Here is a 15,694-nt window from a genome sequence, read left to right on the forward strand (position 1 = left end):
CCCACATATGACGTTGAATCCGGGAATCGATCCCGGGCAACATTGTTGGAAGGCGAGTGTGCTCATCATTCCTCCAGCCTTACTCCCCTGTTCTTGTTGCATGTTTTTGAACGTCTTTATTCCTAAGATGCAAGAGGGACCTGTGTCAAACGTAACACGCTCCTATTAATTGAGTTTTGGAGTTTTGGAACATGTAAGTTGTTTGAAGATGACAACGTTTAAATAATCAATGTCCATTCGGTTTTACCTGAGAGTACGTGATCTTTTCAAGTCCGCACGATCTTTTTTGTTATCAGGGTCCGTTTCCCGTGTACGAGAATAATCGTTGAAAATTACCAGGTAATCAAAAAAAAAAAAAGAGAAAGAAAAGAAAGAAAAAGAAAGAAATTCATAACAGGAAATTTCGAATCAGGAGCTTTCAGCGCAATTCAGTAGATCAAAATAGAATCTGAAGCATGGGAATTTCCCTGACTAACTTTTTTAAGCTCGATCAGCACAGAATTCGAAGCCATTCAAACTGGTTTCGTCGACACAGTACAGTTGTTAGCATGACGATCGCGAAGATATTACTAGTTTTCTTGTTCGGTGAGTACAAAGACGTTTTTCACACGGTTTTGTCCATCGTGAAAATTAATCTTTTTACCATTCTATTTTTTTGTACACCGGCAGGCTTCTTGACTCCTTAAAAACACCGACAGGTACACCGAAGGTGTTTTTTATTTAGTTCCTATTGTTGCTTTTACTCGTTTTAAAATAAGCAACTAAATGATGAAACTCATTTCTGTTATAATCTCATTGCTTCTAAAAGTCGTGTAATCCAAACATAATAGTCGACTTAGCTATCGTGGTTAATATAATTTAAATCATATTTGGCGTTCAATATCTTTTGCATTGATAACACTTAGTATTCATCTCGTCGAATTTTGAGATCTTCTCGCAGAAATTGAACCTTGTACGTCCTCCTCTAGTATGCCGTAGTGTCTAAACGGGTCAAGGGCGAATGCGAAGAGATCAACAAAATTGTATGGCAAAATATATGACAAAAAACACCTTCCGCGATTATAATTCAAATTTGCGTGATTCAGCGGCCATTTACCACTTCTCTACATGACACTTGTGTTTTAATAGGTTTGTTAATTATATCCTCCCGCTATAATTTAAAGTTAAAATATACTCTTTTGTTTTAAGAAGCTTTTGTATAAGAAAGATCAGGCTGAGACTAAACAGAATTTTAAGAACATCTACTAAGAACGTACCCTGGGTGAGAGTCAGTTAAGAACGTCATATTTTACTCGTTTGTAAAAAAATGTAAATCTAACAGGACAATGAAACTCGAGTGCTTTGGGACGTTGTTTTCTATCATTAACAATGTGGTTTTCTTATTGCATGATACACCGGAGAACTCACTCAGTTTGTCGTAGAACTTTACCATACCAAACAACTTTAGTAGAACATTTAACAACGTTTTCAGGCTCAAATAGCGAAGAAAATAGCATCGTTAAATAACCTCAGCCCCCAAAATATTTCCTGTTTGCATGCAAATTTCCCTTCTATCTGGATTTCAAAGTCAACAAAAGAGATGATTTCCGATGTTGAGTTAAGAAACAGGATCATCCACTCATTACAACTAAACGGATAAGTTCGCAATAACCCACCTTAATCAATATAACAGGACTCTAATTTTTTAAGCTTTGATACCCGTGAAAGACACAATTTTAAACCACGTGCTAAAATATAGAGTCATTTAAAAAAGTCTCAAGAATTTGACAAAACGTCTTTAATTAAGTAAAAGCAAGGCATTTCAAGTCACTGACAACCTTTACTCACAATCAATGATTTATACTAATTAGTAAACATTAAGAAAATAAAGGAAGATCTTGATAATAACAACAGCGTAGAATGACTTTTAAGATCTCCCAGAAAATATTTCTGCAAAGACATCATTGTGGTTATTTTTGTATTTTATTACATGATTGACGTCAGTATGAAAACCACAAGTTTCCGGTTTCGAAACTTTGACGTCATTTGACGTCATTTTCTGTACAGAAGCGGTAAAGCAGTCTGGCAGCACGCTAGCGGCGTTACGATGTTGTTGAATTAAATAGTTGTATGCAGAAAAAAAGTTTGGATTTGTATTAACAAAGAAAACAAGAAGCAGAGCTAATTATTTACCTAAGCTCTTTCGAGTCTCCTGAAGTTCAGTTTTAAAATATGTGAGTAAAAAATCAAAAAGTCTTTGGTCGATTCTGGTTTTTGGACGAAACAACAGTTCACTCATTAGCTCGTTGCAAATCACCCCATGGGAGCATTCAGACTTTTTCCGAGTATGCCGGAGTTATATGCCGGAGTTATTGTTAGGAGCTTAAGGAAGCTCGTTTTTGAGATGCGGACTGCCACCGGAAGTGGGCTGTTTTCCCTTCCAACTTGCCTTCACACAACCACATTTGCATTGCTAAGTATATTTTCTCCATTAGAGATGATTAGTATTAAAAATCTGGGAGACACCACTGTCCTGGCCCCTGAAATGTTTTACTTCCGGTTGCCGTCCGCATCTCAAATATCTACGCACGTTTTTCGAGACTCGGACGACAACCGAAAGAGAACATTTCGTGGGCCAGGACAGTGGTGTCTCCTAGATTTTTAATACTGATCATCTCTAATGGAGAAAATATACTTAGCAATGAAAATGTGGTTGTGTGAAGGCAAGTTAGAAGGGTTCCGGTTGCCGTCGGCATCTCAAAAATGCGCTTGCTTAAGCTCTCTAACAATAACTCCGGCATACTCGGAAAAAGTCTCCCAGATTTTTATACTAATCATCTCTAATAGAAAAAATATACTTAGCAATGTAAATGCGGTTGTGTGAAAACAAGTTAAATAATTAAAAGTGAAAACAGCTGACTTCTGGTTGAGCGGACGGAAACCGGAAGTGGGTATTTCGTTTGCCAGTGGTCTGTCCCAGATTTTTAAACCAATCGTCCCTAATTAGGAAACGATATTTCGCAATATAAATGTAACAGGGTCAAGACAAGTCAAAAAGAAAATGGCTCACTACCGGTTTCTTTGTGCGTGGCTAAAACGCTCCCGTTTTGCCATTAAACGTAAACCGAGAGTGAACATCTCGCCTGCTGGGACAGACTAGTCTCTCTCAGATTTTTATACCAATAAAAGACACTCAGAAAAAGGAAACCGTTTACTTCCGGTTCCCGCCCGAGGCGGGAGGTTTATATTTAACTTCCCTATTTATGGCCCAATACAAACGTCATTCATTTGACTGAGGGTAAAAAAATTAACTGTCTTGTTTACAATAATTAAGCGAATGTGCATGAATTATGTCACCAGAGTCTATTCAATATCCCAGGTCTTGTTGAGTGGCAGAGCTTCCTAACCGAAAAAGCGAGGTTGCAAGCTCGACTTGTTATACGAATGCAAACGCCTACTGTCTGTGTATTTTTCTGATATTTTTTCACCATATCAATTTAATAATCGGTATCCTCCATTCAGCCGACTGCGTATGGTTCGAAGAACAGAAATATCGTTCGTTTCAGGCAAAAACTCTGAATGCCTCACTGGAAATATTCATATCAATTTTAATTTAATGCAAATAAATAGATACGATGGTGACAAAGACTTATTTTTCCCAATGTGCAGAATTTTTGAAGTGCACAGTCGACAAAGAAGCCTCCCACGCAGATGTTCTTTTAGGGATTTGCCATGCGTGACGAATCCTTAAGAGCGTAGGAGTCTGGCATCACACCAGCTGCGTAAAGATGTTGTTGAACTAAATACATGTATAGAAAAAACGTTTGATTGAATCTGTATTTACAAACAATACAAGAAGCAAAGCTAATTATTTCCCTAAGCTCTTTCGAGTCTCCTGAAGTTCTGTTTTAAAATATGTGAATAAAAAATCAAAGGGTCTTTGGTCGATTCTTAGGCGGTTTGCTCGTCGCTTCGCAGTCGCCAAATTTTTCGACGAAACAACAGCTCACTCATCAGCTCGTTGCAAATCACCTCATGGGAGCTTACAGATTTTTCCGAGTATTCCGGAGTTATTATTAGGGGTTATTGCTATTGTTTTCCCTCCTAACTTGTCTTCACACAACCACATTTACATTGCCAAGTATCTTTTGTCCCATTAGAGATGATAAGTATAAAAATCTGGGGGACATTTTCTCTTTCGGTTGCCGTCCGCATCTCAAAAACGCATATACTTAAGCCCCCCTAATATTGCCGGTTTTCACTGTCACACCATCGTCAAAACCGTTAAGCAAATAAAGTCAAGAATGAAAGAGATAAAAAAAAAGATGAATATTCAAACAGTCTAACAAACGTTCAGGTCTGTGCGATGTTTCGTGCGGGAGATATTCCAAGAAATGTTTTACTCAAATTTATAAGGCTTTGTATGGAGACGCCATGTTTGTGTCCCTCTCAGGGGCACAAATATGGCGGCCGGAAGCTGACAAAAACATATGTCATCGAGTTTTGCTAAAAAAACGAGTAGTCGTCTTCTGAGGACTCATAAACATCTATGTGAGTACTTATTCTCATACAAGGACTTTTCAGATTGCAAAATCTCAGCGGATAAGTCACTTTTATAACTTACGTGATAGCATTCGCGACCGCAATTTTAACATCGTGTCACGCAAAAGCTTAGAAATTCAACCTTGCTTTATCACAAGACGAAAAACCCCACCAAACTGAAAATTTGTGAAAAGACAGGTCTTCAGCTGTTCTAATAACTAACTAAACTAAAATCTGAAAAGGATTGATAATTCCTTATTTTTTAGTTTTGATGACGTCACATGAAAACCAAGAATAGGGGGCTTTGAACAAAGGAAGGAAACCGGAAGTGAGCATTCCGTCTGCCAGTGGTCTATCTCAGATTTTAAAATCAATCGCCCCTAATCAGGAAATGATATTTCGCAATATAAATGTAGTAGTTTCAAGACAAGTCAAAAAGAAAACAGCTCAGTTTTGCTTTCAGTGTCTGTGGCTAAAACTTCGCGAGCTTGCGCTGGATGTAAACCGGAAATGAACATTTTGCTTGCCGGTGAAAGTCTCGTTTCTCTCAGATTTTTGTACCAATCAAAGATACTCAGAAATATAAATGTCGCAGTGTCAAGGGAAGTTTAAAAGGAAACAGTTCACTCCCGGTTCCTGTCCGTCGCGGGAGCTTTATATTAAACTTCTCCATTTATCGACAAATACAAACGTCATTCATTTAACTGGGGTCAAAAAGTTAACTGTCTTGTTTACAAAAATAATTAAGCGAATATGCGTGAATATTTCACCTGAGTCTATTCAATATCCCAGCTCTTGTTGAGTGGCAGAGCTTCCTAACTGAAAAAGCAATGTTGCAAGCTCGACTTGTATTACAAGCGCTCGAATTAACGCCGGCTGTCTGTGTATTTTTCTGATATTTTCACCATATCAATTCAATAATCCGCCATGATCCTCGGTAGAGTTCGCAGAACAGAAATACCGTTCGTTTCAGGCAAAAATTCTGAATGCCTCACTCTTAATTTAAAGCAAATACATAGATACGATGGTGGAAAGACTTATATTTCCCAATGCCCTCCAGTGAGCGATGCGCTGTGAAAGAGATGCAATATAACGCTATTGAAAATCTTGACCTGCGTGCCAAAACACATCCCTTTATCACGTGTGTTTGATAACTCTCTTTAACACAGTTTGGGCGTGTCGTCGGATGTTTTGTGCTTTGATAAAGGGTTTAATGCAGAGTGTATAATGCCGTGAATGTCCTGATTGAAATAGTTGATGACGATAGGGTTTTTCCCAAAATTACCGCGCTCTAAAGCTGAAGAAGAGCGAACTCGATCAGTTCATCTAGCCACGCATCCGTCTTCAAAATGCAGGGCTTTCAATATCTTGTTTTCTTCACAGCTGGTAAGTAATTTTCCCACTTTTGTGCTATCCCTTTTTCAGGTAAGCCTTTGGAAATATTAAGTTCTCATGCAAGTTCAGTAATTGTAATTTATCTGCCGAATCAGTGGCAATATTAATAACTGTGGTTTTAGTGCCGGCCAAATATCGATTAGTGATTGACGACTGATATTCCCTTTTCACCAAGTAATTTATGTCCACGAGTTCATAAACTTCACCATAGTAGAGTTAAGAATAATTTATCTCGAAATTAACACAGATGAGATTGCACAAGGCCGACAGCCCTTAAAGACTTATTGTTAACCGAGTTCCATATTTTGAAAGAAAGAGGTGGCCTACAGACACCTTAGTATCCTGAGACCTAGCTAAATTTCAGAAAATTTTACATCTTAAAATTTCTTATTGTGCATCTTAGATAAGCAAAATACAAACTTTTAATGGGGAGATAAGAGTTTAGACAAAATATCTTTCCAAGACGCACAAAAGCGGTTTGTTCGTCAACTACACACATAATCACTTAGCTTGATCCGATGGCCCAAAAATTTTAAACATTTCTGTGATAAAACGACTATACATGGTTCGCTGAGTGTCTTTTTAATGGGCTCCCGATTTATAATTAATTTGTTAATGTAATATTTATTATGGCCATTGCCAAACGACCAAAAATTAGTTGTAAGACCTTTTTCCGGCTGGAAAAAGCGGTTTTTGTAAGGGCGTTGCAAGATTGTCACGGTTCCAGCGAGGTTTCAGCACATAAGGCTCAATTAATATTCATCACTTGTAATTTTCCTTGAATTGGAGACCAGCCAGAGAGGGTTTAGTTGCAAGAGCGCCACGGTTTCAGCACACAAGGCTCAATTAATATTCATCACTTGCTATACTCATTAAATTGGAGACCAGCCAGAGAGGGTTTGAATGATTTAGTTGGAATACTATTTGAAGCATTTGCCTTGCCGGTTTGACTTACATTTCCGGATTCTTCATCAATTTTGGCCGATGTAACAGACCGAAATAAAAGCTACTGCACTCGAATGCATCTAAAAATTACTGAAACGATTTACTAGAAACCGATTTGTTCCGATAGAGACAAAATAACTGTTGAAGACATCAGCAGTACTGCTAGTATCAGTTAATGTTTTGCTTAGAATCTTAGTTAGCATCTAAGTTAGCAGGGACCTTAAAGTTACGAAGACTTCAACGAGGAAGAAAACGTTGGAAAACAATTAGCTTTTAATGAACAAAAACACTGGCTCTACTTGCCCTGCACGTGCATTTTTCAAGTTTTGTACATTTCAGTATATATGCTGTTTTCGTCTGTCTTCCTGGTCTTTGCTGTTCTGTTCTGGAGTTAATATGTAAAAGACTCGCATCAACCATTTTTAGTTAGTTGGGTCGGTTAGTTGTCTTTTAGTGTTTTATTCGAAAAAACACCGTTTTCGATTTGGTTGATCAACTTTTTCAACCCGGCAACAAACAAGGTTGAAACGGTTGAGAAAGCATTGGCAGCGACCGCTGTCGTTTACGTGGGCCATTAAAGTCGGCCGCGGGCTCCTTCCGTGTTGCTTTCCCTCAACTTGTCAACGCTGAGAAGTCTGGTAATAACTATTCCCAGGGCTTACCGCGTTTCAACCGAAAACGGTTGGAAAAGTCAGTGTTCTATTGGGAAACCTCAACCGCTGGCAACCTAAACCGGTTGCGGTTGAAACGGATGATCCCAATATAACACGACCAAAGATAAATTCTGTAACTTTTCTTAAACGTCCTCGGCGCTTATACCAGTTTAATTGCTGGATAGTTGCTTCACAATTTACCATCCCAAACAACTTTGAATTATCGTGAAACGTGAAACGGCAAGTCGACGTTTTCTGTTTAACGTAAACGTGATGCTAAATCTCTCTAATGTAGGGTCCGTAGACCAGCGAAATACATTGTCCAGGACCTAGATAAATGACCTACACTAGCTCTCCAAGGCCCAGTTGTTCGAAAGCCCATTAACTTAATCCAGGATTAGCGTAAACTTTTCTTTTTTGCGAAATTTTCTTTTGCTTCTTTTTGTTTTTTAAGATTGACTCCTTCTAATGTAAAGTTTTGCCGAATATCAGCGTGGAAAAACATTTCGGGGTAGAGAAATAAACTCCTTGGTTAATTTTTAATCTGGGATTAGCGTTAATCGGTTTTTGAACAACCGGGCTTAAGAGTTCTGGTAGCTCAATGGGTTGGGCATCCGTTGCGGAGGTCGTAAGCTTGAACCCTACCCCGTCGCCAAGGAAGTAGTTTCCAGTCCTTTCCATGGGCGCATTGCATCAGGGGATGCAAAGCGGTGACACCAATGTGGCCTGGGTTCAGTTCTCAGACTCGGCGTCATATGTGGGTTGAGTTTATTGGTTCTCTACTCTGCACCGTGAGGTTTTTCTCCGGGTACTCCGACTTTCCTCTTTCCTCAAAAACTAACATTTGATTTGATTTGTGTCAAATTGTTGATTTCAGTTTACAGTGTCCCAAATAGATGGTTTTCAATCACGTGACGAGTCGGCCATGTTGGTGTACAAAACAATGGCAAGTTATGGCTCATGTTTTGCATTATAATAGAGTCAAATTCCCAAAAGACTTTTTTCTCTATTGTTCTGTACACCAACATGGCCGCTGTGACGTCAGGTGAAAACCATCTATAGACGTCTTTACAGTTGTGTGCTTAGTTACCTGGCCTTTAAATGAAAGTGAGGCTGGTGTTGAGTTTGTTATGATACAAACTTCCCTCCTTTTCTGATGTGAATGATGTTGTCATGCTAATTAGTAATAATTTACATAAGAAAAGCAGTGAGGTCAACTCCAGTCTCACATCGGTAAATTTCATTTCCTTTCCTTTCCTTTCTTATTTTAAATATGTATAGCAGACACTAATTTCTGAACAACTAAGTGTTTCTCTCTCTCTTACCAGTGCATATCCTTGCGTCGTTCGAGAAAACCATTCTAACCACTTCTTATGCAGCTATTTGCTCAAAGAAACCTTTGAGGAATATAATTTATCCTTGTTTCGGTTTTTTTTTACAGTGGGGACTTGTTTGAGCGAGATAACGGCGTCTTCCTGCTCACAGAAGACATTTACGGATGCTGCGAAGAGTTGCAGCAACAATTTTTATGAGGACCTAAGAAAGAATCCACAAAAGGATTGCAGGTATGAGAGGTCACTTTTTCCAAAAGAAAATAAATTGTATTTAAATACGTTTTCAAGATAAGAAAGAGAAACAAAATGGTATGGTTTCGGGACCAGAAACGCCTTGCAAATACTAATACAACGTTGTGTAGCAGAAACTGAAGTTTGGGACGCTGTGCCTGTTCGTTTGATTTTAATTTATAATATGACTAGCTCCGCGAGCGGGCAAGATGAACCAAATCCCGCCCTGTGATTGGCTACCCGAGCGGGAAAGATGGAGCTATGTTGCCTGCTCGGGATTACTCGCTTGGTCCCGCCTCAAAGATAATTTTTTGGTGTTTTAACCCATATAATAATTCTTTCTCCTTCTTTTTTTGCGTGATTATGGACCTAGGCCATAACCTCTAATTGCTCGTGCAATTTCAAGAACTCGCGAAATACGAAATGCAATCGTTTTCGTGCGATTTCCTCTACACAGCGCATACATGTGCAAAAGCAAAAGCTCATGAAGTAGACTCTCTTTCTTCACTAATTATAATTCCTTGAGTTAACCCTTTCCCGCGTAAATAGGTTTCATATTTCTCTGGACGATGAGATAGCTTTCTTTTGATTAACTTTTACAGAAGTTGGATTACTATTACTGATTTTCTATTCGAGAAAGGGTTGATTTCTAGGCCAAGTATGAGAGATAGAGGTTCAATCCCCTTGGTCAGCTCCTTTAGAAAGACACTAATAAATGAAAATATGCCTGTGTCTGTAGACAGTGCATGTGATTGCGTCGCTAGTGAGGACCAGGCTTAAGAGGAAGAATACACAGTAATCATAGAAGATTGTATTAAGAGTGTTTCGCTGGGGTTGATACCATATTATTATGCCTTCTTAGGCAACTTTTCTCTAAAACGTTGAGTCCCTGCGTCCAAAACATCGTCGAAAAATGCAAGAATGAGACCGACGCTGAAAATCTGGAGTTACTGAAAGCGCGGTCTGATGACATCATCGCGCAACGGAGCTATTTTTGCATGGATGGGATGTTGAATTCGTTTAAGAATTTCAAGTCACGAGACTGTCCAGTGCGAGCCCTTGAAAAGGCAAGAAAGTGTGCCCAATCATTTCACAAGACATTTAGGGAGGATAAAGGAAGTCCCTCTTTGTGCAGGTAAGAGCGGAAGTTCTTCTTGTATCAGCAGAGTTGCACTGACCTGGCTTTGGGTGGCCAGGGAAAAGCGCCCTGGGGACGAGGTTGGCTTTTCAAAACCACCGCTGACCCTCAGACTGGAGGCACCTACAATTTACACGGAAAACCAGGAAAATTCCGGTTGGGACATCAAATGGTACACACCATTCCTTTTGGAACTTTTCAGAAATTATGATGCATTGGCATAATCAATGTCTTAATTCTGTTCGTTTTGGGCTGTCCTGTTTATACCAATAAATTTCGTACGTTATCCAGCTTTTAATAAGACAAGGTGCATCATTTAATACTTACACCTACAATTTCCACCTGATGTTTCTTGTTAGTTGGCAGCCCAGCCTGTACAAGAGCGAATTTTATGTGACAATTTTTAGTTGCTCGTATAGACGAGGAAATTTTTTTCAATTTTCATGTGACAAATCCATTGCTTAAAAGCTGGCTGGTTAGCTTTTATGCGACAAATAAAAGTTGTCTAATACGAAAACTTGCCCTTGTAAACGACTCGTCACATGGCAAATTCCTACCTCTTCAAGTGGGCACCGCTTGAGAAGGACTAGGCAACCTCGCCTTTTTTCTGCTTTATATCTCTTCTGTCCAAAGGCATTGCTGACCTTACTTAATTGCAAATTGTCGACAATATGTTTCGCCATCTACAAGATCGAATTTATTTGCCACTTAAAAATGTCACAAAAAATTGCTCTTGTGGACGAGGGTTTTAGAGTCTAGGATCTTCTGAGCTAAGCTTAGTTTAACAAAACCTTTCTTAAACTAACATACCCGTTAATTTTTCTGTTTATGCTAGGAAATTCAAGAAGGCTAAGAGATGCATCACACGAGCGCTCGAAAGATGCAAGAAATCTCGGACAGTGGACAAAACAATGGAGTTGTATCGTGACTCGCACAATCCGCATTGCCTTGGAGGTCAAGACGCGAATAGAAAGCCAGGTCAGTTGGCGTTGCAAAATTAATCGGGACCTTAAGCAACAACGACATCGACGAGGACGAGAATCGAAGAAACCTTTTTTATTTTAGTTCGTTTCTTGCCTGTACAATACAACGCAATTCATACTTAACTGACTACTCCCCATGGGGGCTTTTCTGGGCCAGTGAGACACAATCAACGAAACGACAGAAGGGAACAGCAAAAAGAACTGTTAAGAATCCCAACTAGCTGGAGGCAAACCAGTTGACTATTTACAAGTGCACCCGAGAAGTTGAACCAGGGACTAGCAAGAAAAAATAGGCCATTTCCGAGTTCATGTCTGCTTCCTCTTCAAAGCGAGTCCAAGTGCGAAGTTTTTCTTATGAAAATTAATTTTCGTTCATATGTAAAGTAGAACTAATTACCATCACAAAAACTTCACACTGAGACTCGCTTTGAAGGAGGCAGACATGAACTCGGAAATGGCCTATTCAAGGAGTAGTCAGAACCGGTCTTGAACCTGGGATCCCCAGATCTCAAGGCAAGCACCCAAACCAATGGGCAGCACTGCCTCCGCCTGTCAACTAAAGATATCGAGCTACTAACTAAAACAAGCATCAGTCTGCCGTTTCACGAGTTAAGGCTATAACTCGGAGATGAGATATGGACAATATAGCCAACTGCTAATGAACTCTCGATATATACCAACCCTTGAATTATAGAATAAATAAAGGATATTATATGGCCCGCGGAGATACGAAACTTCTCTTCGAGTGTTGAAAAATATTTCACGAGTGAGCGCAGCGAACGAGTGAAATATTTTTCAACACGAGAAAGACATCGAAAGGTGCGATTTCCGTATGTAACCTTAGCAACAGTGATCTTTTCACGTGTGAAAATGACATGTCCACGTGTGAAGATATCACTTGGTATTTCATTGGTGTTTATATAATAAAAGGAAATACGCCGCATGCATCCCGGTTGTGAACTTCAGGCCTTTAAGAAGTGCATTGAAGGGTTTCTTACGGTCTTCGACTCAATGAATGAATGAACTAATCCATGAATTTCTTTCTCTTGTCGCTGCAGGTAGGAGCGCCATCAAACCATCCGGCGCATGCACAGCAAGAGAATACTCGCTCAAAACAAGAGAATGCATTTCGAGTTTCGTGCAAACCCTCCAGAAGGAACCCAGAAAACCCTGCAGGTTGGAACAAACAGATACTTTGTTAAGTTTTACTTTTATGTAAGCTCTACCGATTAATTACAAACATGCAAATTTTTATTGAGACGCGGACCTTCATAATGATAATGGTATCGGCGCGTGCGTGCCGTTTTTTAAACTGTTTTGCGGGTCCAGGAAACTTGGTCATGTTCCACAGCAGCAAAATGTTTGCTCTTGGTTAAGGTTAAAATAATCAAATTTTAATTTTTACGAAAAAATTATATTTTCTTTTTTTGTTGAAAGACTACCAACACAGGAGAGTGGCATAGAGTAGAGAAATCACTTCTCCGACCTTAAAACGACTGGAACCTGATCATGCAATAGCTTTTGTTTACTTTTAAAAAGCCAGGACTTCGTTAGTCATCCTTACCATCATATTCAAAACTAATAGGCCAGTTTCGTATTCTAACGGTTGGACTGGATCTAGCATGAAATGGAGGCTAATGCGGGCAAATTAATTTGCATTTGAAAAGATTTGCCAGCATTAGCCTCTATTTCATGCTAGATCCAGTCCAGCCGTAAGAACTCGAAAATGGCCTATTTACTGAGTGGTACACGAATGGCAACTACTAAGGGCAAAAGCAAAAATCAAATGTAAAACAAATATTCCTTGAAATATATATATCTACATCAAAAGCCCAGAGTGGTGACCATAAGAAAAAAAATTGATCTTTGTTCTATTTTCAGGCGAACTTTTTTTAACAAGTATTACCTTTGCACAAAGAACATCGCCTTTGAGTGCTTCAAAAATGTGTCCAGTTTCGACATGAGAAATATCAAGAGATGGTTTATCAGCAGCCGATCTTATTACGAGCAAATGTTCTGCGATGTTATCAATTTTAAGATTGCCTATCCGCGACAACTTCGGGGCAGTCACTGTGAGGAGAACTACGTTCAAGCAAAGGAGACATGCGAGTCCAGCTACATTGCTACGTACAAAGAAAACAAAGCGGACAAGTCTCTTTGCCGGTGGGTATGGATTGCTTTGATTCAATAGGGAGCTTAAGCATGCGACGTTTTTCAGCGACGGACGGCAACCGGAAGTAAGCGTTTTCCTTTTAAAGTTGTCTTCGCATTACCACATTTATATTGCTAAGTATCTTTTCACTTTTGGAGACGATTAGTTTAAAAATCTGGGAGAGACTACTGTCAGGATCCTGGCATGCGAACAATTCTGGTTTCTATCCGTCGCTCAAACCAGTGGCGTGCTTAAGCTGGTATATTAATATTATAGAGCGACTTTCAATTGAGTGTCGAAAGTAATTAGCGAATTGCTTTAGTTTATGATTACTTCATTCCGTAATTGGTTCAAAGTTCTCGCGCTATTTTTTCAACCAATCAGAAGTGAAACCAACCAATCATGGCTTATGCGTGCACATTTTCCCGCGCTTTGTGTCGACTATGAGTAATTACTTTGAGTTTTGATTGGTTTACCGGATTGTCTTCCTCCTTTTTGATTGGCCAAAGTAATTACTTTAGTTTTGGTTTTACGACACTCGATTGAAACTTGCTCTATCGAGGTTTTTGAGCATGTGCTTGTAATTCACGTGCTCGCTTCTGCCACAATTGGTTAATCACAACAGATGTACACATTCCAAGGAGGCAATCACAATGCAGGTTTGTTTACTGAGTCGGCGGATATCCCACTTTGCTTCTCAGAACCGATGCCAAATCTCCGAGGAAAACTAGAAACAACTAAGCTACACTCACGATCAATTATCAACAGCTAAATGAACTTTGAAGTTTCGCAAAGTTATTCCCATGGCCTTGACACCGAGTTAAGGCAGTTATCGTTTATCTGATTACAGGTCAAGATGGTAAAAATATCGGAGACTTGTTAGAGGACAGAGATTGTAGAGTTGGAATCGAAGATACAATACAGACGACTTTGAATGTACTTTTATTCACAATTAACTTTAAAAATGCAAAACTGGAGCTCTTCAAGTGTTACGCGCTCGCGGATGCGCTCCATAAGCCTGAAACTGACCTGCTAATGGTAAAATAACTTCAGCTCTTTCGTTTTTCTTTCAGTAAATACGCGGAAGCGAAGCGTTGCGCAAAGAATGCTACCCTTAGCATGTGCACAGTCAATTCAGAACTACTGGAAGAAGTCAATTTCATTTACGACAACTTCAACCCGTTTTGTGCTCAATTTACGGATCCTCCTTTGACAGTTGAGAAACCTATCGAGAGGGATCCTCCTTTCACAGTTGAGAAACCTATCGAGAGGGATACAAGAAGTTCTGCGATCCCTAGAGTGAACAAAGGACAGTTTGTTGTCGCTAAGCCCTGGTTATGTTTAGCGTTTGCCATTTTCTTTTTGATCATGGAAGTATTTTCTTGACTTTCATGGACTCAGTACCAGACTACCCACTCGTTTCCCCATTGCCTGCGCAGGTCGCTTGGATCAAATCGGAGAAACACGAGAATAATAGAAAGCCGAATATCGCCGAAGGTCTGGTGTCTTCGAGCAGCTTATTAAACACATTTGTTGAAGCTTGTTATTTAATTAAATTAGTTTATATTATTTAAGGCACTCTATGTTTAAAAACACTATAGCACTTGAAATAGATAAAAAACTCTCGTGTGTTTTTAGCGACAGGTACAATAAAGCAGTCGTCTCCCCGTACGTGAGGAATAACCGTTAAAAATATTTAATTTGAAATTCTAAAAGAGATTGTCTCAGCACCAACCTCGTCCCCACGACGAGAAAACTCCTGGGAACGAGGTCAATGATAATCCTACATGCTCTACAGAGTAGTTGACCTATAAATCAAAATATATCCATGCACACAACTTAGCCATACATTACAGAAGGCAAGAATAGTTAAAAATAAAAATTTTGATTGCTCAAGTTATATACTCTTTATGACTTCCAGTACCGTTGCTGTATACAGGACTGTCATACCAAATAGCTCTGAAGTTAAACCTGTTAAAAAACGCCTGAGCGCATGCACAAAAGGGCCCATCGGGTTTCGCGCGATGAGCAGTATCGCTTTACTCATACACGAATGAGGTGTAAGCTGGATATATCTAGACACCTAGTAGAGACACCTCCTGCAATGCTATATTCAACTTTACGAAAGCAACTGTGCTGTCCGCTGAGTTCCCGATGGAGTCTGTTCACATGACGTCACGGTGGCCATGTTGGATGAGCGAAACAGAGGTCGTGAGGCAGTGTGGCCCAGTGGTTAGAGCGCTTGCCTTGAGATCCGGGGATACCGGGTTCAAGAGCCGGCTCTGACCACTCGTTGAATTTGATCCTGGTAGTCCCTCGTTCAACTTCCCAGCTGCACTTGT

At 39.6% G+C, this 15,694-nt stretch overlaps 1 protein-coding gene across 2 annotated transcripts; it reads left to right on the top strand.

The window, feature by feature from the left end:
- The first annotated feature begins 454 nt into the window (after nt 1-454).
- LOC138010986 (uncharacterized) lies at nt 455-15,250 on the top strand. 2 transcript variants are annotated; one of them, XM_068858009.1, is made up of 7 exons: nt 455-585; nt 8,956-9,079; nt 9,942-10,214; nt 11,053-11,195; nt 12,259-12,376; nt 13,082-13,363; nt 14,426-15,250. In XM_068858009.1, exons 1-7 carry the CDS (start codon nt 456-458, stop codon nt 14,736-14,738), a joined length of 1,383 nt encoding a protein of 460 aa, XP_068714110.1. In that variant the 5' UTR covers nt 455; the 3' UTR covers nt 14,739-15,250. The 2 variants fall into 2 exon arrangements, with proteins under 2 accessions (XP_068714110.1, XP_068714111.1); XM_068858010.1 differs by lacking the exon at nt 455-585 and adding an exon at nt 5,735-5,907.
- Nucleotides 15,251-15,694: the final 444 nt, after the last annotated feature.

Source organism: Montipora foliosa, chromosome 7 (genome assembly GCF_036669935.1).
Source record: "Montipora foliosa isolate CH-2021 chromosome 7, ASM3666993v2, whole genome shotgun sequence".
NCBI classification, from domain to species: Eukaryota; Metazoa; Cnidaria; class Anthozoa; order Scleractinia; family Acroporidae; genus Montipora; species Montipora foliosa.